Source organism: Ictalurus punctatus, chromosome 11 (genome assembly GCF_001660625.3).
Source record: "Ictalurus punctatus breed USDA103 chromosome 11, Coco_2.0, whole genome shotgun sequence".
NCBI classification, from domain to species: domain Eukaryota; kingdom Metazoa; phylum Chordata; class Actinopteri; order Siluriformes; family Ictaluridae; genus Ictalurus; species Ictalurus punctatus.
The window spans coordinates 19,371,199-19,398,929 of NC_030426.2; the positions used below are offsets into that span (position 1 = coordinate 19,371,199).

The 27,731-nt window shown below is 42.2% G+C and overlaps 1 protein-coding gene across 1 annotated transcript in view; it reads right to left on the reverse strand.

The window, feature by feature from the left end:
* cachd1 (cache domain containing 1) overlaps positions 1–27,731 on the reverse strand; it is a 97,988-nt gene that overhangs the window by 43,385 nt on the left and 26,872 nt on the right. Inside the window, exons 2-3 of the mRNA XM_017480066.3 lie at positions 11,944–12,006; positions 4,694–4,842 (exon numbers count right to left, since the gene is read on the reverse strand). Of these exons, the coding sequence (XP_017335555.1) occupies positions 4,694–4,842; positions 11,944–12,006 (212 nt within the window). The remainder of the gene's footprint in view (positions 1–4,693; positions 4,843–11,943; positions 12,007–27,731) is intronic.

The window sequence follows — 27,731 nt, forward strand, 5'->3', positions numbered from 1 at the left end:
CAGCATAGAAAGACATCCTATTTTAATTCAACTTCCAACTTTGTTGCAACAGTGAGGGGAAGACCCACGTGTGTGTGATGGTCAGTTCTCCACAAACCTTTAGCCATATCGTGTATATGAAACACACTTCTTAAATCATACTCACCGTCTCAGCAATAACTGATCTCCCCCCGTTAGGATCTAAAGCGGTAGGTGTGCCTCAGGCTTTCATATGGTCTCCGTAACGATTGCACAGACACTACATGTCAGACATAAACATTACCAGAGCCTGATCCCCCCCACCCCCACTAGCACAGTCTCAGACTCACTTCCATCCTGTTTTAGCAGCACTTGATTTGGAAGGTGATACGATCAGGTGGTCTGGGGCTCCACTCCAGTGCTAATATAAAGCTCAGGAAGCTCCCTGGAGATAAGAACCAAACAACACTGGCCTTCTCTCACTCCTCATCTATCAGAATGACGAGTCATTAGTGCACCAGCATCCAGAGGATAAAAGAGGCATGCGGCCAGAGTATACTACACTGTCAGCCATGCCGCTGTATCACTGAACCAGCGCTTAAAACCGAGCGTGAATTATTAAACTAATGGAAGGGCAGAGAGGGGGATGGGAGGGGTTTGTGATGGAGGAGAAAACTGAAATGCTGTGCATCTACTAAATCTGGGCTTCGTTTAACACTGAATGACTAACTATTACCACATTGCAGTTTAATGTCAGAGATGAGAAAGAGAAAGTTATTTATTTACTGCCCGTCACTTATGTAAAGCTTCTAATTTAGTCTGGGCCACCAGAACTTCCCATGATTCGGCTTTCTACAGACAGACGCCAAGCTGAGGGTCTGGAATGTTGGTAAACAAGTCTCCCAACCCCACTCCAAACTATAAAAACATGCCACTGTACAAAACCAGAAAACACAATGTGCACGTCTGAGTAAATGAGAAATGTGATCAGGTTTACGCAACTTCATCGAACCCACACTGACGAGACTTAATAAACTCCTGCGTTAAAGTATGTCAGGGTGTGCTGTGTATGAGCGCAGACTCGGTTTTATGGTGAAATACGCTAAAATTGGTTAATTGTTATTATAACGGAGTACGCAGGATCGTCACTCGGCATCGGCACTCATTTAATTAACGTCGGTAATGAATAAAACGTGTCTGTTATGGTATATAGTAAGGCCCTGGGACGAGCACAGCGTAGGCAGGGTTGGGTGGCAAGAGCGGGCTTTGGGTTGGCAGCACGACAGGAAACGTTTCCAACACCAGCAACCTGACAGCTCATTCAGTACACTGCTCATAATTCTTCTTTAAAAAGGTATGAACAGCAATCAAAAGCAATAACAATAAAACCCATTGTATAGTTTCGCAACCACTAACCATGCATTGTTCATTCAGAGGGCTCCTAAATAACAAGCTTAAGGTTTCTTCAGGTTGTCTTTTTAATAATCTTTTTCTGGATATTCAAAATAAGTTTGGTTTTATTGTTAACAGCAAGCCAAAGAATACCAAAATTACTGGGTAAAAAAATGTGCTCAAGGGATATCCTGTTATACTGCGATATAAATTTTGCCAATGTGCAAACTTATCAATATTTATAAACTCTTGCCGTTTGATCTTTTTATGAGGGGAAACATGTAGACATGATTGCGGGTCATTTTAGTAGTTTACTGTGCATTTAAAAAAAAAAACTTTTTTAAAAATGAACAATTGATCATTCGATACATTTTTAATTACGCTGCTTAAAAATGACATTAAGCAGTACTGACACGAGGCAACAGAATGTTGTTTGAAAGCCACCGATATTGACGAGAGGCCTATTCAAGCATTGATCAGGAAGAAATCCAAAAAAATCCCCCATCAGAAAATGAATAGATCAGGACGCATGGCTGCAGGCTGGCCTCGAGCGCTTTAAGCAGAGGAAGATCACGTGGTTATTTGGAGACGGCGGCATGGCTGGATAAGCGAAGCGGCTCTCGTTGGGATGAGCACTGAATGATTAAAGCATTCCTTACATTTTAAGCGGAGGTCAGAGTGTGCTAGAAAACACCCAGGCTGGATAAGTAGCATGCACATGACATTGATACAGTGTCGAACACTCGGTCTGTTTGCCGTAAGTGAGGGCAGAAATGGCAGCTGTAAGAGGCTCCGATGAAGGATGAAGAGCCCATGGGACTGTTCACACCATCGCATGTTTCTGACACCATGGCCGCTTGGGTTGATACATGCCGTGCTTCTAATATGAGTGAAAAGGACCGAGATTTCATCATTTTACAAAAAAAAAAACAAAAAGCATATCATCTAAAATGGTACTTCTATAAAAGGCTCTTAAGGGAATTAAAATGTTTTTCTCAAATTCCCTGTTCTAAATAATCTTTTCTGCCACCCCTATATGTGTATATATATATTTTTTTCCCTATCTGTAGTTTTCTATATGACTAGTTCATGTTGTATTCCACTCGTAGGGAAAATTAAAACCTATACTTTATGGAGACTTAGTATAATTTTGTGCACTTCAGCTGGGATTGCCTGTCATTATTTTAAGTACGTTGCAGATCACGAATATTTCAGCTTTCGGTGCAATCAACATGGCTCGGTTACCTTTCATGTCTATTTTATGGTTATATAAATGTCACAGTCATATCCAGTACAAATTCACCTCTAAGCCACAACTGAAGGCCTGCGGCGCTGGTTCGTCGGGGAGAATTTTCCAAAACTGTCACAGCGAGAACTGCAAATTTTCACAAAGTGGTCCAAGAGTCTGGGAGTGTTTATGGAAAGCCTTTGAAGTTTTAGGAGCAATGTGCTATCGGACGGCTTTGGCTCACAATTCAGGCAATCAACTCTGGCACTCGGGTTCGTTCTCTCTCTCGCACTCTCTCACTCTCTCTTCCCTGAGGTTTAACGACATGGGGAATTAAAAGGTCAGGAACGATACTTCAGGTCCCTAGCAAGGGGATTCCTTAAGGGTTCTTTGGAAAGTAAGTTTCTAAGCTTCACACTTCTGTAACCACAAGGATCTTGAATACTGGGATCTGACTGGCTCGCCACATCTGAGCAAGATACAGTCACTGCATTGAGAAATGGTGTGGTTCATGGCATCACGATTGGTAAATAGGGTAATCTTTTTTGTTTGTTTGTTAACAAACTCTGGAAAGACTCTCTGGTTGGTCATCCTTAATGCCAGTCAAATCATTGGCCAAGTTTAATAATGAGAAATACCAGACGTTCTAGTGACAGTTGGACGCCTAGCACTTAGGATAGAGATCCAAAAGTCCAGCAAAAAAAAATAAAAAATACTCCAAAATCCTACATAAGTGCACTGGCAATAATCTTACAAAAACATTTGTAACACTATTATTCTCTGCTATTTTGGACATTACTCAGTTTTTTTGGCGGGATTTTTTTTTTAACCCAATCAAGTTCAACACGGACAACATTTTTTGCTTGTTGAGTCTACTTGAGAGATGAATATGTTCCTCCGAAACTGAAACCAACCTCCGAGTCTCTGTGAGCTCCAGTATTGGAAACTGGGTAACTCTGTCTGGCTCGCTTACACCTGTACATACTACTGTATACAATATCGAAATCAAATAAAATAAGCAAACGTGTACGGGGAATACAAAAGTTTGCGGTGTGTGAGAGCTGAACTCAAATCCGTAATGGAGAAATGCTGTTACACAAGCAGCTCCAGTGCACAACCTATACCTGGTCTCAGTAAAACTGAGCGTAGTGTGGAATCCACAGAGCAGACGAGCCGAGTTTCAAGCCGTGTGCTGTGTGTGTGGGTGTGCTGGAAGGATGAAGAATACTTTCAGAAATGGTTCACGGACCTGCTGGCGGTTCATGCAAATTCTTTACGATTTAAAAAAAAAAAAAAAAAATCCCATTTAGAATGTCATCAGAGATTATAGTAAGGGAGCGGAGAGAGGCTCAGTGTGGGAAAAAAATCGTGATAAGGAGATGAAAGATGGCGGGAGGAAAAAAATTACTGAATGAAAATGTGGAGAACAAAGTGAGAAAGAAGAAAAAGGCAGACTGGGGATGAAAACAGCACACAGAGAGCGACACCACAAGGATGAGATTTAGGAGATAACTGTGGAAACTCTGCAAGCTGCTCCCATTGAGATTAGGCTTGAAAGCACAGAGCATCTCGACTCGATTTGAACAGCGCCTCTGTGTTCGAGCTTCCTCTAGAGATAGGACGCTCGTGACATTTCAACACACGGTGGTGTGTGGCATGTCGGTTAGCCGGAGAGCTCAGAACCTTTCTGTCCAATTACAGCTCTGTCCAAGCATCTCTAAATGATTTAACACACATGGGGATAATCAATGCTTGAAACGATGTAATCCCGTTCTAGCATCTCTAAAAGATTTGGTGAAACATACAGTGTGTGTGTGTGTGTGTGTGTGTGTGTGTGTGTGTGTGTGTGTGTGTGTGTGTGTGTGTGTGTGCGCACGCATATTTAGCCCTTTGCAAGGACTACAAAGACAAAAAAAATGACACTGAAATGCTCTCATTAATTAGCAACAGTATTAACTGTCAGTGAAAGATCCCCACAAAGATGATTGAAGTAAGTAAGTAAGTAAATAAATAAATAAAAGTGTGTCTAGAACTGGAAATAAGTTTCCAGAAATCCTACAGAACTCATTAGACGAGCTCGTAATTCCCTGTGAGGATGGAACGGGCTCTACTCACTCCATCATGGAGGGTGGGATGGAGCAGCAGTCCTGGATGTCTGTGAGCGGGGAAGTCAGGTGGGCGGTGTACGACGCCTCCACCACCTGCTTGTTCCTGTTCACCACGTCCAGGTAGCGGTTAAACTTCTCCCGGATCTTCTTCGCCAACTGAAAGCACAACAAAACGGACTCGAATGAACAGAGGGCTCTTTCGCACTCGTCATCGTGCTATCGTGGTAGCGCACGACGCGAGTTCTAAATTCATGTCAGAGAGTGCAATTCCATGTCATTTATGATACACATTTGATATTTGAGGATGTAATACATAGCCTTTAGGGGCATAATGGGAAATCCAAACAATAACGATGAAGTAACTGGTCACGGCAAGTTGAGCAAACAGAATATTTAGGAAAAATGAATGCTTTGAATCAGTAAGACTTATTTGAAAGTATATATTTAAATCTGTAACAAATAGCCTACATATTTTTTTTTCTTCTATGTATCTGCATAAACATGGCCTAAAACGTAATCAGATATTAAAAGTAGATACAGAGAACCCAATTAAACGAATGAGACAAAAAATATTATACTTGGTCATTTATTTATTGAGGAAAATGATCCAATATTACGTATCTGTGAGAGGAAAAAGAATGTGAACTTTGCTTTCAGTATCTGGTGTGACCCACTTGTGCAGCAGTAACTGCAACTAAACGTTTCCGGTAACTGTTGATCAGTCCTGCACATCGGCTTGGAGGAATTTTAGCCCGTTCCTCAGTACAGAACAGCTTCAACTCTGGGATGTTGGTGGGTTTCATCACATGACCCGCGTGCTTTAGGTCCTTCCACAACATGTCTATTGGATTACGGTCAGGACTTTGACTTCCAAAACATTAACTTTATTCTTCTTTAACTGTTCTTTGTTAGAACGACTTGTGTGCTTAGGGTTGTTATCTTGCTGCATGACTCACTTTCTCTTGAGATTCAGATCACGGACAGATGTCCTGACATTTTCCTTTAGAATTCGCTGGAATAATTCAGAATTCATTGTTCCATCAATGACGGCAAGCCGTCCCGGCTCTAATGCAGCAAAACAGGCCCAAACCATGATACTACCACCACCATGTTTCACAGATGGGATAAGGTTCTCATGCTGGAATGCAGTGTTTTCCTTTCTCCAAGCATGTCACTACTCATTTAAAATAAAATAAAAATTTCTATTTTGGTCTCATCTATCCACAAAACATTTTTCCAACAGCCCATTGGATTGTCCATGTGATCTTTAGCAAACTGCAGATGGGCAGCAGTGTTCTTTTTGGAGAGCAGTGACTTTTTCCTTGCATCCCTGCCATGCACATCATTGTTGTTCAGTGTTCTCCTGATGGAGGACTCATGAACATTAACATTAGCCAAATGTGAGAGGCCTTTATTTGCTTAGAAGTTACCCTGGGTTTCTTTATGACCTCGCAGACTACTACACATCTTGCTCTTAGAGTGATCACTGGTGCTCGAGCACTCCTGGGTAGGATAATATTAGTCTCGAATTTCCTTCACTTGTACACAATCTGTCTGACTCTGGATTTGTGGAGTCCAAACTCTTTGGAGATGGTTTTGGAGCCTGATGAGCATCAACATCTCTTTTTCTGAGGTCCTCAGAAATCTACTTTGCTCATGCCATGATACACTTCCACAAACGTGCTGTAAAGATCAGACTTTGATAGATCCCTGCTCTTCAAATATGTTCACATACTTTTGCCACTCACAGATATGTCATATTGGATCATTTTCCTTAATAAATAAATGACCGAGTATAATAGTTGTGTCTTGTTTGTTTAACTGGGTTCTGTTTGTCTACTTTTAAGGACTTGTGTGAAAATCTAATGTTTTAGGTCATATTTATGCAGACATATAGAAAATTCTAAAGGGTTGACAAACTTTCAAGCACCACTGTATGGTCATCTATTTAAAATGAAATCCCAGTACATCTGAAGAAAAACAGCTATAAACCTCACTGTCCTATAATATATCCCACAATCCTTTGCTTTAGCTGCTATGCAGCAGCCAGACAGGACAATTAGTGGACCTGATCGAACTTTACAGCCATAGCAAGGTTGTCTTTCCTTAGCAATTTTGGAATGAGTTGCACACCAAATTCAATAGCGTGCCCCTTCTTGTCGTTTTCTTTAATGCCTAAAGTACACATATTTTGATTTCTGGAGTGACAAACTTTAGCTGTTTACTTTAGCAAGAAGGCGCCCGTTTTCAAGAGCCTTGATAGGTTTCTCACGGTCGGCAGTGGCTTGCTCCGTTTCCAGCACTTTGTATTAACCGCGAACGGCTTCTTGTTGAGGCTGGAAAAATGGATGATGAACTTTTGGTTTTGCTTTCTGTTTAGCCCGCTTTGTTCGGTTTGAAAGAGATTAGCTTAATTTGTCAAGGTAGGTTTAAACATGTCAAGAGGCTGTAAATTGTGAATATACCTTCATTCACGCTCACAAGCACCCCGTGTCCTTTCCAAGTCGGGTCAAATGTAGGAGAAAAACCACCAGGAGAATGGAAAAGTTCGTGGACAAACGAGTTATTGGTCATTTGGGGGGGGCGGAAATGGCTGGAGTTCATCTATATACGACAAGATTGAGACATGTGATTGGCTGGCATTCCATGAATTGACAGAAGTTGAGGGAAACAAGCCTGGACTCTTGGACACAAATGGGTGTGACTTATGGCAATACAAACCCTTGTTCTGACGGCTGGGTGAAATCTCAGATAGATTTGTCTGCGAATATTAACTCTTCGCCGTCACCACTGAAGAAAAACCTGGCCAAAGCTTCAACGCTGTTACGGATACTCGTTTGAAATTCATAAATAAAGTGATGACCTAAAGTGAGGCAGCAAAGGCTGCAATCCAGACGACTTGCTTCATTAACGCTGCCGGTGAAGTGAGTGATTAACGCGCTTCCCCAGTCTACATCAAAGAGAGCAAGACTCAACCTTAGAGACAAGAAATCGATCAGAATTAGACATACACTGCAAATATAACCTACACCTCACGCTGCAGATAAACGACTTGAGTTCAAAAGAAGTGTGCGGTGTAGATGAGCTTGCGGATCAGTGTGAGAACTTTGGCATGCCTCTCGTGTGAGGGTTTAATGCCGAAATAACTGCACGTCTACGCACTCTGGCTTACTTGCTCGGTAAGAAGTTCCCAGAGGGAAATTACGAGCTCGGGCAGTACTGGCTCGTCAGTAAGGGTCCCCCCCCAGGTGTTGAACATAAATTACACGCACACCAGCATTTTCATTCAACGCTGGCTCATTTAGCGAAGCAGCAGCGCGCAATAACACTGTCGGGATGCTCGCACGCACTTTAAAAAAAAAAAAAAAAAAAAAAAGACATTAAGACTCTCAACCACATCGCAAGTCATACGCACGCACACGCACGCACGCCAAACACAACTCACACTCGCACCTAATACACAATAATGGCTGCGATATGACTATTAACCCTGCTCATATTCATAGCAAAAACACAGAGTCTGTCCAGGATATGGAGATATAGCCCATGACCCATTGACCGTGTGCAACGCAGCCACACAGCTCGGCAAATCGGCGGTAAATTTGGATCGTAGTTCTACCAAAAATAACACTGGGTGAAGGAAAAAGTCTAAGCCTTCAGAGAGGGCTATGTGTGGCCCGGTATCAGGAATAACAAAAGAAGATCCAAACTGAGCAAATCCAAACATGCACAATGAAACGAGGTCAAGCGTGACAGACTCGAGAACCCATGAATAAGGTAAAATCTACACGCAATAACAATTATATCATCGGATAAAACTGTATCTGTGATTCTAAAGTTTATACAAGTTTCTCAGGTAAAGAGGCAGGAGGTCACAACGCAATGCACTTAAACAATCACTACGTTTACATGGACAGCAGTAATTAATTACTGACCTTATTCTGAATAAGACAATATTGTGATTAAGGTGTTTACATGAGTCGCTTTTAGAATACTCCTTTCACGTTCCTGTTTTACGTGTTATAGAACATAGAGCGATTAACAGCACACATCATTATGTCGCCGCGCCACGCCGTCCCCTCCGGAATTTCACGTATCGACATACAGTTGGTCTTCGTTATGGCACCGTATACAGTTTTGGGTGTTTTTATTTTTAATCTTATGGAAGCTTCAAGGGTAGTTAAATATTAGTCGTGCTGTACGTGCAAATAGACGACTGCTTACCGCCGTGGGCTGCGTCCCAAACCGCGTGCTCACCGTCTATAGAGTAGGTTAAATACATGTATTTCGCCTACTGTGTAGTAGGTAAGTACGCTGTTTAGGACGCAGCCGTGTTCTCTTGTTTGACGTCAAACGGTAGAGCACTGCCGTATGTGTACGTGTCCGGTCGCAGAATGCGGTGAAAAGTCACGACGTTAATAGAGTGATGAAGGTGTGTACGTGTCTGTAATACACGTCGATAATGCGACTAAAACAGGAATACTCCACGTCTTAATTCGATTTGTGTTTACTTCGAGTATGACTTTAATCAGATTAAGGTCATCAATAATCGCTGTTTACATGCCAGTTTCTTAACCAGAGTATCGTCTTAATCGGGTTAATAATCGGATTATTGTTGTCCATGTAAATGTACTGAATGATGAATGAATACATTCAAAATACAGAACCCTTTGCTTTTAAAAGGAGAGAAGCATTCAGGTCAGCTTTGACCTTTGACTTTTTGTCTCAAAGCCATGGAAATAATTCTCACTAGGTGGTTTCCCTCCCTCCACAGACGTGCCATGTCATGACTTCAGCACGGTCAAGTCGTCTGTGGTTCAGAACACACAACCTGAATGTCACCGGTTACTCGGTAGAAACGTTTCAAAGCTAACGTTGTACTCTTATAGTAGAATACTCTCAACCTAAACGAGCAATTTCCTCGAATTATATCTGTTGACGCAATTTTTTTAGTTTTATTTTACCGATTACACGTTTCCTTCAGAGTCAAAACTGCGAACAGACAGAAAAGTTGAACAGCACTTATGACTTAAACTATCATTAGGATCTGCCTTGAAGACAAACTATTTACAGAACGCTACATCTGAGATCAGTTTTTACTCCAAAAGTAAAAGTCCACGTCATGGAACGGCATCTTTCAGGAATTACGATGATGATTTGAATCTTCATGCAATAAACCAAATCAATAAATAACTTGCTTTATGAAGTTGGAAGTCATTTTCTGACATGGGAGAGTCTTCGGGAGAAAGGAGTTTGTGTTTTGTGGTTTCATTATTAACCAAACAAAAGAGTAAAATAGAGGCTGGGAAGAGAATGACCGTTTCCTGCTAGAATGTAAGACAAAGGGAAGAAACTTGTTTCATAAATGCGCCACATTACAAAACCCAACAACACGGCAGAATTCCAGAGCATCCAAAATGGAGACCGGAAAATGCACCAGAAGACAGTTTATTCAGGAACCAAATCTATAACACTATATTACACTATATGTCCAAAAGATTGTGGACATCTGACCTTCACACCCATACAGTGCCTTCCACTAAAATTGGCACCCTTGATAAATATGAGCAAAGAAGGCTGTGAGAAATCATCTTTATTGATTAAAAATGTGATCTTTTGTTCAAAAACAAAACAAAACAAAAAAAACTCTGCTCTCATGGATATCTTCACACTTATACACACAGTGGGGCGGGGGATTGGGGGGAATGTTTCTATTTCAGAGATGCACTACCATTTCTGATCATTTTCATGACTGGTGTAGCGGAATAAAACAAGTGATGCACTGTTGAAATAACTGCTATAATCCCAGGTGCTTTGGGTCTGCGTCACTTCAGCAGGCCGACTACTTTATCGTCTACTCCCAAAGCTCAGACATTAGTGCACTGGTAGTTATTGAGGTGCCGGAACACTCGGGGTGCCAACAGACGGCTTAATCTCTCACTAACGGACAGTAAACAGCTGCAGGAGAGACCTGGCATCACAGGAACGACTCGCTCACAGGGGGGTTTTCTTGGCAAGGCAACCTGAGCATAAATAAATAAATAAAAATTTACACCCGATCCTGGTATATTCAAGCTCTGGGCTTTTCTGCCAGGTGTGTGTTGCAGAGACATCACACACACACACACACACACACACACACACACACACACACACACACACACACACACACACACACAGAGAGACAGAAAGAGAGAGGCAGACGAATATACAGAGACAGACACACACAGAGACGTGCACAGAGACAGACAGACTGATACATAGACAGTTGCATGTTTCTCACACACAGAAAGACAAGCAGAAAAATATACAGACACACACACACACACACACTGACATGCACAGAGAGGCAGACAGATAGACACACAGAGACAGACAGACTGATACATAGACACAGTTGCACGTACACAGAGAGAGAGGGAGAGAGACAGGCAGACAAATATACAGAGACAGACACACACAGACATGCACAGAGAGACAGACAGATAGACACACAGAGACAGACAGACACATAACCAGACAGACTGATACATAGACACAGTTGCATGCGCGTGCACACACACACACACACACACACACACACACACACACACACACACACACAGAGCAGTTCTATATTCAGGTGCATACTTGCTTTTACTTATTGTTATGGGTTTCATAGCAACACTGAAGCATTTATTTATGTATTTGTTTCTTTGTTTGTTTATCATTTGTCAGGAACATTCCATTAATCTGTATACTGTAAACGAGTCCCGGTTAGCCTCGAACACTACTTTTCATCCGTTCTGCACGCTCGGATGTTGAAAAGGAAAACGCAGCCCATCGGAAATCTAAAAGAGAATTAGCTGTAGATTGTGCAAGGAGAGGGTCTGATCTCAAGAACACGAAATACTCTCAGACATCTAACCCACCATGCCGACTGATTAAAATCCACAACTAGTGGAAAGTGAAAAAATAAAAAAAAGTGCAAAAAGCGCTCTGATTAAATATGGGGAGTTTAAACACGTCGTCTTTAACGTTGTGGAAGTTATGCCTTAAATACAGCGCGGGACCGCTGACTCTCGCCGCTTCAGTAGCTCCAGTGGTTCAGCACAGACAAACAAAGTAAGCTTCAAAGCTAACCAGACAGTCGCTGTCGAATTTTAATTGCCGTCCTTTGCCCCGGAGACTAAACACACACACACACACACACACACACACACACACACACACACACACACACACACACACACACACACAAAGAGAGAATTTACTCACCTGCTGCACCTCGGTCTCGCCGTTTGAAGTTTTCTCCGTGTACACAAAGGAGTTGAAAATTCTCTGTGGGGGCGAGAGAAAGAGATAAAGGCTCAGTGAGATGTGCTTCCAAGAAAACTGAGAGACACGGCCATGTCAGTGAACTAGAATGAACTGGATTGAAATACGGGAATGAGATTTCCTGCCATCGGTAGGCATGGTGAAAAGGCCCAGCAGAGAAGTTTGCTTGGTTTGTTTTTCCCACCAGATCCGACACACTGCGGTTCATCCTAATACACATACAGCAGTGTGTTCCTGATCCAGAAATGACTTCAAACCAGGGCATTAAACCGTGACATCCAAATCAACACGCCACATCACACAGTACCTCATCATACACACTAAACAGCTCAATATCCCAGAACTCCCGAATATCCCGAATCCATTACATCATCAAACACCTTTTCATCAGATTTATTAATCTCACCATATAGGAGGGAGGGAGGGAGGGAGGGAAAAAAAAAAGAACGAAAGAGGGAAGGAAGGAAGGAACGAACAGAAAAAGAAAGAGGGAAGGAAGGAAGGAAAAGAAAAAGGAAGAAAAAAGGAAGGAAGGAATGAAGGAAAAGAATTCAAAAGAGGGAAGGAAGGAAGGAAGGAAGGAAGGAAAAGAAAGAGGGAAGGAAGGAAAGAAAAAAAAAGAAAGAAAGAAGGAAGGAAGGAATGAAGGAAAAGAATTCAAAAGAGGTAAGGAATGAAGGAAGGAAAAGAAAGAGGGAAGGAAGGAATGAAAGAAGGAAGGAAAAGAATTAGAAAGAGGGAAGGAAGGAAGGAAGGAAGGAAGAGAAAAAGAAAGAGGGAAGGAAGGAAGGAAAAGAAAAACAGAAAAAAGGAAGGAAGGAAGAAGGAAAAGAAAAAGAAAGAGGGAAGGAAGGAAGGAAGGAAGGAAGGAAAAGAAAAAGAAAGAGGGAAGGAAGAAAGGAAGAGAAAAAGAAAGAAAAAAGGAAGGAAGGAATGAAGGAAGAGAAAAAGAAAGAGGGAAGGAAGGAATGAAGGAAGGACAAGAATTAGAAAGAAAAAAGGAAGGAAGGAATGAAGGAAAAGAATTAGAAAGAGGGAAGGAAGGAAGGAAGAAAGGAAGAGAAAAAGAAAGAAAAAAGGAAGGAAGGAATGAAGGAAGGAAGAGAAAAAGAAAGAGGGAAGGAAGGAATGAAAGAAGGAAGGAAAAGAATTAGAAAGAGGGAAGGAAGGAAGGAAGGAAGGAAGGAAAAGAAAAAGAAAGAGGGAAGGAAGAAAGGAAGAGAAAAAGAAAGAAAAAAGGAAGGAAGGAATGAAGGAAGAGAAAAAGAAAGAGGGAAGGAAGGAATGAAGGAAGGACAAGAATTAGAAAGAAAAAAGGAAGGAAGGAATGAAGGAGAAGAATTAAAAAGAGGGAAGGAGGTAAAAGAAAAAAAGAGAACGAACAAAAGAAAGAAAAATATTTCATTGAAAGAAGAAAAGAAATAAGCAAAGGAAAGAAGGAAGAAAGGAAGGATGTCTTATTTGTTAAACTGAAGTGAAGTACTTTTTACTTTTGTGTGTGCGCAAGAGAGAAAGAGTCTGTGTGTCTGTCTCTGTATATTTGTCTGCCTGTCTGTGTGTGTGAGAGAAAGCGAGTGTGTGTGTGAGAGAGAGAGAGAGAGAAAGTGTGTGTGTGTGTGTGTGTGTGTGTGTGTGTGTGTGTGTGTGTGTGTGTGTTAGCTGAAGTCTGTTATTAAATGCTATCAGGTACTCCTTGTATGTAGAAACATCTGAAGTAAACGCTCCTTTTCCTTGAATTATGTTTACGCAATTTTCGCTAATGCCGTTTCCCCCTGAAAGACCCGCAGTAATCGCGAACAGGCAGAACACAGGAACAGCCCTTACGTCTTAAACCAGCAAAAGCTTGGCTTAAAGGAAAGCGAGAAAGATTTACAGTAAGCCAAACGTAATATTGCATTTGTTTTGGTGGTTTGGACTCGAAGGAGGCGCAGCACACAGGGGGAACGATGAAAGCTGTATTCAGTTCAGTTTCTTCAGCTGAGTGCTGAATATCACACGTTATCTACATCCCACTACAGACCGATCTGAACAACGCGCTGGGATCGGTGTTTTCACCGCGTCATGAGGTCTGCCACACGGGCTGCGTCCCAAACCACATACAATCAGCACTGGCTTAAACACACAGCCTATCAGAGCTAAGCCGGAAAAAAAGAACGAGAGGAAGGAAAGAAGGAAAAGAACTAAAATAACTGATTGGAAAAAGAAAGGAAATAAGCAAAGAAAAGAAGGAAGTAGGGCTGCATCAACTAAACGATAATTAAAATTATGTAGAATGATTGTCATTATGGAGTAGTCGGGTCTGTGACATCACTGTGGATAACCCCCCCCCCATCAGTGACGTCACTGTGGATAACCCCCCCCCCCCATCAGTGACGTCACTGTGGATAACCCCCCCCATCAGTGACGTCACTGTGGATAACCCCCCCCCCATCAGTGACGTCACTGTGGATAACCCCCCCCCCCATCAGTGACGTCACTGTGGATAACCAACCCCCCCATCAGTGACGTCACTGTGGATAACCAACCCCCCCATCAGTGACGTCACTGTGGATAACCCCCCCCCATCAGTGACGTCACTGTGGATAACCCCCCCCCCATCAGTGACGTCACTGTGGATAACCCCCCCCCCCCCCCCATCAGTGACGTCACTGTGGATAAACCCCCCCATCAGTGACGTCACTGTGGATAAACCCCCCCATCAGTGACGTCACTGTGGATAACCCCCCCCATCAGTGACGTCACTGTGGATAACCCCCCCCATCAGTGACGTCACTGTGGATAACCCCCCCCCCCCCCATCAGTGACGTCACTGTGGATAACCCCCCCCCCCCCCCCCATCAGTGACGTCACTGTGGATAACCCCTCCCCATCAGTGACGTCACTGTGGATAACCACCCCCCCATCAGTGACGTCACTGTGGATAACCCCCCCCATCAGTGACGTCACTGTGGATAACCCCCCCCCATCAGTGACGTCACTGTGGATAACCCCCCCCCCCCCCCCCCCCCATCAGTGACGTCACTGTGGATAACCCCCCCCCCCCCCCCATCAGTGACGTCACTGTGGATAACCACCCCCCCCATCAGTGACGTCACTGTGGATAACCACCCCATCAGTGACGTCACTGTGGATAACCACCCCATCAGTGATGTCACTTCACGGTGGTGAAAAGCGCATTTCTGTGATCCAGGTCGTCCAAAACATGAGAATGTTTTATATTAAGCGCTTCAAACAAACTCGGAAGTGTATTAACGTGGCTCGTCGTGTCAGATGCTCCGACAGATGCGTGTGCTGTTTAATGTGTTCCAGACATGTTTTCTTCAGCGCAGAAATAACACTTTTACCTTCATATCCTTATCTGTACATGTTCGAAATTCACACCAGTATCTCCATTTTAAATAAAGTCTCGTCCCGACAGTGAGAGAGTCTCCGTTAAACTTCACGGAACGAGCGCGAGTCCACGCGTCAATCAAATATGATGCTGTAATTAGCGATGTTTACAAACTTTAGATTTAGACTGTGTTTATGAGAGCAGTAACTGTAATGGGGTTAGAACATGTAATTGTATAGAAATGTAGGAAGTGTGATACATTTACAGAATAAAGTAAGGAGTTACCGTGTTCAGACGAGTGAATGTGTGTTACTGCAGAACATTCAACCTCTCACCACTTAACACTTAGTCTGTGCTTTTGTTTTTCTTTTTTTAACATTTTAATATAGGGATAGAATTTCTGCTTTAAAGCTTGTGGACAATCGATTTTTTTTTGTTTTGTTTTTTCCCCTTCAAAATCTAATGTTAATATTTTTAAAAATCCTTTGCACAATGTATAGCGTGATCCACACAGATACGCTCAATACCTTTTTCACAGCCTTCGATTTGCACAATGTTTGAAGGTGAAAACGTTTGTTTATTTTCGAAATACAGAAAATAAAAACTGGCCTGTTAATTCAACTAACCGATTAATCGAAGAAATATTCAACGGATTCGTCGATTATCAGAATAATCATTAGTTGCGGCCCTAGAAGGAATAAAAGGAGGAAGGAATAAAAGGAAAGGAGGACGGGAAGGAAGCCTTATTTATTGTTACATTGAAGTGGAGCTTTTTTTTTTTGTGTGGAATCACGAACAGCAGCAGAACCACATTCACCGTTTAACCTGCTTCTTCTTCAAAACACGGCATGACTACACACCGGGAAAACAAAAAGATAAAAATGAGACCGGTCTATAATGATGTTCAATGAGTGAGTGAGTGAGTGTGTGAGAGAGAAAGACAGAGAGAGTGAGTGTGTGTGTAATACTTTAATACGTTGCGACCCAGTGTTATAAGCCTCAACATTAATGGTTTCCTAATAGTAATGCTGAGTGACTGCTAGCTAGTAGAATTTTTTCAGCTCTCCTCTTGAACATCGCGCCCGGCCATCGCTGCAATCAATCATCCCACTATATGAAATAACAGCTGGGGCCATTTTTCACACACACTTTAATACACTGGTATATGATTTGCTTTATGAATATTAATGTCTGGTGGGCGGGGTCAGAGAAGCAGGTTGTGATTTGTTGAGGCAGGGGGGAAAAAAAAAAAAAACATTTACAAGAAGTTATTAAAAATATACAGGCATGATTTCCCGAGTAAAATGACTTGAAACATGTTTCTTCATTCAGGGGGAAAAAAAAAAAAAACAATTAAACCATGACTGCTGTTTTCTTTCACTAATTTCTTACACAGTGTTGGTGGATGCTTGGTGTCATCTGATAGTCAGAACCCCCCCCAAAACCTTCACAGGCGATATAAAATATACCTCGGAAATTTTCAAACAAGCTTGTAACTACTGGACTGTACGACTAGGTAAGACATGGAGGTGGCCTTGTCTCACGATCACAACGAACAGCCATAAACCTAATCCAACACTGTACCGGTTAGAATTACACAGTGGGCTTAATGCAGGCAGCAGGTGCTTTACTCGGAGGTCTTGCACTCTGTAAACGCCTGACACTTGTGCCTCCAGCTCCACACTTATTGAAACTGTGTAAACACTGGCAATAAGCTAAGCAGCTGCATGCAAACAAGAGCGTTTATCTTACCATCTTAATAGAACCATGATAATCGTTACAACCACAACACTGTGCAGTGATGTGCAGTCCTGGCAATAAAACCAGACGTACCGTTATCACTCAGTACGTTTACATGGACAGCAGTAATCTGATTACTGACCTTATTCTGAATGAGACAATATTGTGATTAAGGTGTTTACATGAGTCGCTTTTAGAATACTCCTTTCATGTTCCAGTTTTACGTGTTATAGAACATAGAGCGATTAACAGCACACGCCATTACGTCCCCACGTCACGCCGTCCCCTCCGGAATTTCACGTATCGACATACAGTTCATCTTCGTTATGGGACCGTATACAGTTTTGGGTGTTTCACTTTTAATTTTACGAACGCTTCAAGTGCGGTTAATTATTAGTCGTGCTGTACGTGCAAATAGACGACTGCTTGGAGCCGTGGGCTGCGTCCCAAACTGCGTACTTACCGTCTATATAGTAGCCGAGATACATGTATTCCGCCTACAGTATAGTAGGTAAGTACGCGGTTTGGGACGCAGCCGTGTTCTCTTGTTTGCCGTAAAGTAGTTGAGCACTGCCGTGTGTACGTATCCTGTCACAACGTGTCCTGCGGTGAAAACTCCCACACGACGTTAATAGAGTGATGAAGGTGTGTACGTGTCTGTAATACACGTCGATAATGCGACTAAAACAGGAATACTCCACATGTCTTAATTCGATTTGTGTTTACTTCGAGTATGACTTTAATCAGATTAAGGTCATCTGTTTACATGCTAGTTTTTTAATCAGAGTATCGTCTTAATCGGGTTAATATCGGATTATTGTTGTCCATGTAACTGTTATCACTGAGATTAATCAGCCATGGAGAATAAAGAATTACAATGGACCAGTTGCATCAATTCTGGGCTTAGAAAGGATCGGGATAAGCAACTGATATGACTGAATGGTGACAAGAGTTACAGTTTAATGACCAAAGCGCACGATAACGTTATTGTGATAACATTAGGCACAATACACATTTCTGAGATATCAGTATTTTTTATAACAATTTCACGATCTGATTGGGAACCGAATCTTTAATATTGATAAAATATTTGTATTCATTTGTGTATAGACATTTTCAGTTTTTGGTTTATTTTAAAAACACTCTATTGTTTTGCTGCCGGTTTGTTAGCGAACCTATATACTGCGATACGTATCGTGCATGCTTCAAAATATCAAATATAATCTCTGTCCAGTCGGATTTAAACATTCTCTTTCATCACTAATAAGACAAGAGAAGGTAAACGAAATATATATATATATATATATATATATATATATATATATATATATATATATATATATATATATATATATATATATATATATATATATATCATGAAAGTCTGAGCTAAAGTCTCTAGCCCTGTAGGTATTCTCTGGTCTGATGAGCTCTCTTGAGCGAATTCATTTACATAAATGTATACGAGTTGCTGAACTACAGCCAGGTTGTTTTTGTCATAAGTAGATCTGCTCTAATATTCTTCCGGTTCAGCTAGGGCTGGGCAATATGGACAAAAACTTACATCATGATACGCATCATTTCTTATCTTGAACTGATGTACATCGTGATATTAGGGAAGGGCGATACGGACTTCAAACTATATCACGATATTTTCTGCGATGTTGCAATTTTATTGCGATAACGATATCAGCGACGATATAAATATAGTACCATGCACCACTGTTTTTATCTACGGGTGACAGCTGTGATCTTGAGAGCCTCAGAAACACAGACATTGATCTAAAAGTAAAACTGATTTTCTGTAAGCAAACCAGTCCCGGATTGTACAGGTAGCTCCTTGTGTAGCGATAAACTCCTCCTCGGCTTCACGTCCGTCTTCCGCCGGACTCGTTTTCGCTCTGCACGTGAGCTGCGAACGGGTCGCACGCCGCCACAGACAGAAATACGTCACCGACTAGGCTTTATCGTTATCATCACGGGAAGACTAATTCTTATTGTGGGGAGAATTTCTACCGGTATATCGCAAGCGAGAAGATATCGCCCATCCCTACTAGGCGGCGCACAGCGCTTGGATTTGACGCCTTGGCGCTGTGCTCAAAGTTAACTCACATTCATGTTTGACCCAGTTTACGCCGACCTTTTCAGACCGATAAGATATTGCCCATTCCTACACGATCTATAACATCATCTCTCAAATTCACGAAAATAATTAGCTAGAGATAAATCACGACCGCTTAGTGACAATCCTGTGGAGTAAACGCCACGGAAAGACGATTTCTCTTTCCTCCTTTTATTTGGAAGGGACACTGAACAGAACTATCGCAAATTAGAACAAGAAAAAACATAACACTGTGGAAATAGGAACAATGTGAGTACCAAATCTAAAAAGTAAATATGAAAACACTCTATTGAACACGCCGATGCCTGTTCTGTGTCGGGGTGTTGCAGGGAGTCTCGCTCGGTCTCACGCTCCTCCATGCCGGCTTTTGTTTTGTGTTACAGCGCACCGTTAGGTCCTAGCTCGCACCTCAGTGACGTCAATCTGTTCTCAAACAGTGGTTTTTGTGTTTTATCACAGCTGTGCAGATATTCAACGTAACAGCGTGACTCCGAATGATTTTATGCGACAGTTCTATAAACAACAAATGCACATCGAGTATGTGGCTAATGGAAACACTTTTTTTTCGCTTGTATTTTTCTCATTTGTACGTCGCTTTGGATAAAAGCGTCTGCTAAATGAATAAATGAATGAATGTAAACAGATCCTGAAGAAGCCGCATTCACTTTATAGCACGGCGGCTAGCTCACTAGCTAGCTCACGGGGAGTTGTACATTTCTGTGCTACCGGTAAAACTGGCGTCCGTTCTTCCTTTTCAGTGACAACTCTGACAAGCTTTCAGATTTTTAGCCAAAGGTTATGATTGTGAAAAATATCATTTGGACTAGTTCAACAAAACAGACTTCATATAAAAAAAAAACCATAATGAACTTTCTTTTACTTTCACACTATCCGTTGTGAAACACACTATCCCTTCTGAGTCTGGGTCCTCTCAAGGTTTCTACCGCTAGATCATCTAAGGGAGTTTTTCCTCACCACCGTCGCCACCGGCTCGCTCAATAGGGATAAATTCACACACTTAAAATCTGTATCCTGTGTTTATATATTTCTGTAAAGCTGCTTTGAGACAATGTCCGTTGTTAAAAGCGCCATACAAATAAAAACTGAATCGAACTGAAACATTTGCCATGTCCACTGATGTAGCTAACTCTACTGTAGTAACTGTTAAAACTAAGAAAAGGAATTTTACATTTCAAACAAAGCCAAGCGGAGTGATGCCCACAGTCAGTACGTTTACATGGACAACAATAATACGATATTAACCCGATTAAGACGATATTCTGATTAAGAAACTAGCATGTAAACAGCGATTATCGATGACCTTATTGATAGCTAAAGTCATACTCGAAGTAAACACAAATCGAATTAAGACATGTGGAGTATTCCTGTTTTAGTCGCATTATCGATGTGTATTACAGACATGTACACACCTTAATCACACTATTAACGTCGTGTGGGAGTTTTCACCGCATTTTCCGACAGGACACGTACACACACACACGGCAGTGCTCAACCATTTGATGACAAACAAGAGAGCACGGCTGCGTCCTAAACCGCATACTTACCTACTATATACTATATAGTAGGCAAGATACATGTATTTCAGCTACTATATAATAGGGAAGTATGCAGTTTGGGACGCAGCCCACGGCTTCAAGCAGTCGTCTATTAGCACGTACAGCACGACTAATAATTAACTGCACTTGAAGCTTCCATGAAATTAAAAATAAAAACACCCAAAACTGTATACGGTACCATAACGAAGTCCAACTGTATGTCGATGCGTGAAATTCCGGAGGGGACGGCGTGGCGCGGTGACGTAATGACGTGTGCTGTTAACCGCTCTATGTTCTATAACACGTAAAACAGGAACATGAAAGGAGTATTCTAAAAGCGACTCATGTGAACACCTTAATCACAATATTGTCTTACTCAGAATAAGGTCAATAATCAGATTACAGCTGTCCATGTAACATAGTATGTGAAACTAACGGTTGTACAAATCACCATATCGCACAGCGTATGACTTTTTTTTTTCTTATTCTGTGAACCTGCAGCCTATTATATGTAAGATAACATGGCGGCCGTACGCCACAGAATGCATCCTATATCTGAAAAGACTTACGCACTAAATAAAAGGGAGGATGACTCTAAAAGCACACACACACACTTTCTTACCCTGTGTACTATAGTGAAATGAAAATGCACCAGCAGCAGCGTGAGCACTTCGTTCCCACTCTGGAGGGTTTGTTTTCCCGAGCCACTCTGATGGCTTTCACAGCTATGGCTATGCCGCGCAGGAATTTCACAGCTTGAAACCTGAGAGCCTTAACTAGAGACGGCGAACCTGCTGCGTGGAAGGTCCTTGAACCTTCCGAAGGGCACGTACGCAGAGTGAAACCTCGAAATGAGGACAGCGTGACGTGCATATGGGACCTGCACAATGTTATTGTAACATAAGCTAGCTGTCGCGCAAGACACGAATACACACCAAGATACAGACTGATATACAATCGCTTAACCAAACTATTAACCAGCTCACATGCAAAAAAAAACACACCCAATACAACCTATTCACACTGAACATAATACAGAATAATCCATATACACAATATAATCCAGAATAAAGCGCATAAAGAGATTATACAACGGCCGAGCATGCGATTGGCTGCTTAATACTTTTACAAGGTTTGTTCATTCATCCTTAGTAAATGCCTGATCAGGAGCATGGCCTTTTAAATTAGACTTCTAGTTTGGTTATATAAAGGATTGAATACATCTCTAGCTGAGACTAATTATGAACTCGATTGGTGTAGCTGAGGTTGAGGAAATGTCAGAGCCAGGCATTTCCATCTCTGGAGTTTTTTCCCCCCCGTTCAGGCCACACCCACTTTTGGGAGAAAATACAAATATGGATGCAAATATTTGGAGAACTGAACAGATAGTGGCATTGTGTTACACTCCTAGCTTACACACACCAAATCCTGGAGAGTAACAAAATCAATCCACTTGCAACGAACTCGCTATGAAGTCTGGCTGCAGCTGCTTTGGCTTCAGGATAGGGTGGCCTGAGAGATTATTAATCTCATTAACCCACGGGTTAAGCTGAACTGCGCTTCAATAGATGCCTGAAATGGGTAAAGCTTATTGTGCCCTTTTCATCCATGCTTGCTGACTCGGCCATTCTTCGACAGAGGCATGGTCAGGGAGATCCACTCAAACAAAGCCCTGACTTCATAATAAGACAGGATTTTCACTACCGCACTCAACTCCAAAAATGCACCCACTTCACTTCGTTTATCCTCCGTATAGCAACATGCACACCATCTTGGCATTAATTCAGATTTTTAAAGATTTATACCCTGATTTCGAAATTTAATCAACAAGTGCCCAATCTAAATTGACCCACCCGAGAGAAGCCTCCGTAGCACTCGTGACAATGCCACAGCTTCCGCTGTAATGACACGGTGGAGGAGAATAAACCTGTTAGCAAGTCATGCATCTTCAAAGCCAGAAGCCTGTCCGGCTAATCCTCATTGAATTAGGGATCGTACCATCGAGGGAAAGCAGGAAAGGTGTTCTAATCCTGGACTGAACCTAAAATCACACCGGATCAGGATCATGAGCTGACTTAAAATCTATATGCTGATACCTCAGCATGCTCACATGCAAACCCTGAGCTCACGCTCATATGGCTTGTAGTTAGTTGCTTGTGGGTGCACACATGGTCAGGTCAGGCTTTGCCAAGTTCTAATATGAGCAGATACAATGTATTGTATATGGTATACACACACACACACACTGTGTGTGTCTGTATGTGTGTGTATATATATGTGTATATATATATATATATATATATATATAAAAAATCAAAATAATTTTATATTTTAGCATCTTCAAAGTAGACGCCCTTTTTTGCCTAGAATTTCTAGAAATGTATTCTTGGCATTTTCTCAACCGATTTCTTGAGGAATTCCACAGAGACACTTTGTAAACAGTATTAGAGGAGTTCACACCGATGCTGGGCACTTATCGGCTGCTTTTCAGAATATTTCGCTCCGAGTCGTCCGTTTAAAAAAATTATTTGTTTTTAAACGTGTCGGCACAATTCTATTTTTATCTACAACACCAATTTCAAAACATTTAAATCATACACCTTCAAATGAAAAGGTTTTTAAGATCATGAGAAACGTTTCAGTCGAGTGTCCACAAACTTTTGACAGTTCTGTGTATATATATATATATATATATATATATATATATAAACAAACAAACAAACAAACAAACAAGCAAGCACAAAACCTGTCTAAACAGCATCACTGGTGATGTAGCCAGCTGTCTAGCTGCTGTAGCGGTGGTGATGAAACTGGGTCCAAACAGAGAAGATGAAAGCGCAGAGAACAGAAGGCATGAGTGTGTGCTGATGTGGAGCTTCCTGCTGCTGCTGCTACCTTCATCCCCCTCCTTCTGCAACTCACTGCCAGCTCACGCTCCCAGCAGCCATGGGCTCATTGAACTACAAAGGCTACTGGCCTAGAATGAGGTCCCCAAAGCCTCCCCTCTGATGTGACTTTTCTATTTTTTTTTTTTTTTGCCACCAACATACAAATATACACACAAACACACACACACACACACACACACACACACATACACTCGTTCTTTTGTGCGCCAAGGACACAGCAGGGAAAAAAATCTGAATTCCTGCATCTGGCTATGCAGCTATGCAAGAGATCGATGTGTTTCAGACATGATCTACTGACTAAAACCTCAACTGCTCTGGTGTAGCATGCATGAAAGTGAATTCATCAGGAATAACAAGCCAGATGTCTACAAGCATTTATATAACAGTGAGTTATTCAAACAAATTGTTTCCACAAGTGCCACAGAAACCTTCCCTTTGCCAGTATACACGAGTAACTGCTTGCTAGGCTTTGAAAACCTCTTACAGTGTGAACCTTGTGTTTCACCAATCACAATGCTCAGTCTTGAAAGGAGACTCACCTCAGTTCCCGAGACCCTGAAAAAGTTTCTTCACACGACATGGTCTCTGCCTCAGAGGATCTGTAAACGGGACTCGAAGCGCCCGATATCTTTTGTACACTTCTCTGGTCACGAGCTTCTGGATGTTGAAGGTTTTAATTGGATTGGCTCTCCAGACGTCCGTGTACACATACTTCCAAATAACAGTTTATAGCCGGGAAAACTAACTTGAACGATGGGTTGAAAAACATCTACAGAATCCCCTACTGAGCTATTTTTTTTTCCCCTTGGTCTGGCTTGCAAGAATACACACAACCTAACCTTGTTGCCAGCTAAGTTCTGAGCAGACTCGAGTTCTTGTCTGGATGCTGTTTGACAGAACCTGATCTAGTCTGGGCGCAGAGAGCACACACTCAGTTTGCTAATCCTGCATCTCACTAACAAACGTACTGAGCTTCCAACAAAGCCCAAATCCTCTTATTGAGCACAGTGGATCCAAAACTCCTTGATGTTTTCAGCCGGAGGTTTTTAAAAAAAAAAAAAAAAAAGAGAGAGAACAGGATTTGTTTCTCATGCAATAAGAACAAAAAAGTGCCATTTTTAACTCGGGTAAAATCTACTCTGCTATAATCTTAATGGACCATGAACTGTTTAAAATAAGGCTCCCTTTATACTTCACCAAAAAACCAAAAACACAAGGGAAGCTTTGCAACTAGCCTCATAGAAAAGTGACCGTTTCCATGGAACCAAATAAGCAGGATAGACAAAACATCATGTTCAGGCCCTGGACTCTTGGGCACTTCAGCACGGCTGATTATGCCGTCTAAGGAAGAGTAAAACGTTAACGTTGCGCTATGTTAATAAGAAGGACATTCATGAGTATGTGTGAATGAATGAATGAATGAACGAAAGAACTGATCGCAAGTCAGAACGGGTGCGATCGGCCCTTGCAGATCGACTGTGCGCGTGTATGCATGTGTGTCCTGTGTCTGCTCTTCCACACAGAAAGTGAGCGAGTGTGAGCGGAGGGCCGACAGAGCCCGGTGTTCTGCAATAACAAAACCTCTTTGTAAAAACAGTGAGGGCCCCGCTGAGAGACTGGGTCACGCAGCGGAATCTGGAGCAGATCTGCAGCTCACGGGCCGGCCTGTTTTCTTTCAGTCCTGCAGACAGGATATAATGGTTTCCACATGTGAAGGGGGCCGGAGTAACAACGACAACAGTTGAGAGGCCCGGTGTTTTATTACCATCCCTTTTCCACATGCGGCCACGGCCGCAGGGCTTCCAGCACATCTGATCCAAGACTCGGCCAAGAAAGGAAGGGAGAGCACTTGCGACTATGGTTGTGGTATGTGACAGAAACGTAACCGGGGCTTAAATATCAGTTCGTAGGCCTCAATTTTTCTCAGGAGTTGGTGAGAAATGGGACTTTCAAGACGATGAAAAATGGTAGTTAAGTGGCATATCAAATGACAAATTCATGAACATTGTTTTCAGGGTGTTACCTAAATCCTAAATATTCCAGAGAATATTCATGAGAGGGGGGAAAACTACTACAAAGCACTTCTACAAGTCCGGCGAGTCTGGCTGAGTGAGTGTCTGGCTCAGTGAATTCAAATTCAGTTCATAAAACCAACATTCAGACACCCAAGCAAGACACCACATTGAGGATCTTGCACCTAAAATTAGATCATTGTACATAACTGCCTCCGAGACTTGGCCAAGGTACATGTGAGGGTGACTCGGTGTACTCCGTGCCTCTGGATAAATTTGGGAGGTGCGCGAGGCCCGTGTATGGCAATGCCAGAGCCTAGGCATCAAAAGCAAAATGGGCCTCATATGATGCTGAGCAAGTGCAGGACGGGAGGAAGTGAAGGTAAAAAGCTCTGTTTGACATTCCTGAAGCATGTCCATCTACCCAGAGAGGAACTGTGCCAAGTCCAGCCCGACTGAGTTACAATTATCCAGTATAACCCCCAATCAGACGCCAAAATTGATTGTAAAAATGTAGAGGGGGAGCAAACACTAGCTACAGAAACGCTGCAGAGATCGTGCGCCTAATGACGCTTAATGAATAGGAGTCAATCAACCATTGTAGCTCTCTTCCATGTTTCTAAATATGAAGACAGAAACCCCCAAAAAAAAACAACCAAAAAAAACAAAACAAACCAACACTGACGTTGCATTCCTGTTGGGGGACGAGCCAAACACCAATCACACAGTGGGCCCTTCTAGCAGCATAGGCAGTCAGAAATAAGTCACGCATAATTACACAATCATTAAACAAACTATTTCACTTAAGGGCACCAACGATTCTCGAAACCACCCGAGGTTGCACATACCACATGCGTGAAAAACCGTATGTAATTTCCAATTTATTTCCATCCTACTTGTTTTGGATTTGCTCCAGTACACCTTCATACCCGTCAAGTCTGGGGAACTGTTGTTGTGACATTCGAGATCGTTTCTCCAAGCTCCGACTCATACAAGTCCAACCCTGTTCTTCTTCATACTGTGGATTCTACTGAAAAATTCAGATTTTTTTTCTTTTCTTCCCTTTGTTCTCATTTATTCCACTGAGAAAATATGAAGATTGATCGAGTACACTCTTAACGAGGTGTCAGACGATATTTTCTCTGGGACCAAGTTCATTTGAGGCAAGAGGCTGGCACATTTTCTTTAGTTTGATCCAGGGCACTGATCTCTGGTACCTGAGCACAACCTGAAACATTGAGACTAATAGAAGATAAACTATTTTTAAGTACTTTTTTCCCCCCACTAAAGTGTATCCATCTTGACTCGTTTTAGATTGATTTTTTTTATTAGAAATTGTGGTTTAGTGAATAAAATTCTACACAAAATCTGAATGCACAATGAACCCCCCCCCACCCAATCTGACACTTGGTCAAATGATAAGTCAAAATTCAGAAGCAGGTGAAATGAAAAAGAAAAAAAAGAAAGTAATTCTGCAGTGTGTGTTTTGAATTAATCCCATTTATAGGAATACATCCAGTTTGCATGCCTTCATGGCCAATGTGCTGGTTATTCTGGCGCACGGGATGGCCAGCTTTTCCAGCCCTCAAAGCCGCGCCAACCCATAACACCCACAGATGGTGAAGAGTTGTGCCAGCGAGCGCTGCCCTTTAGTGCCCGGTCTCCTTCATGCTATGCCGACCCCGCCAGGCGCACGCCAATGGACCCGACACATCTGCAGCCAGAATGCTGCTCATAATACTCTTTGTTTCTGAGCTTTTTAACCTCATTAGGTTTATATTAAAGCATTTTAACTGCAGGAACAGTGCTTAAGCTAACAGTTCAGGGAAATGTAGAGTGTAAGTTAAATGGCAGTTTGGATTTCATGGTTATGGTGCCGATGCAGATGGGGGTGTGTGTGTGTGGGGGGGTATTGGGGAGTCCGCACTTTACAAAAACAAAGTGCAGCTCAAATCAAGCGAGTCAGTTGGAAGTAACTACAACAATGCAAACTAACCGTCTGTGGGCTTGTTAAGCGAGATGTTTCCGATCTAGACCTGCCAAAAACTACCCCAAGTG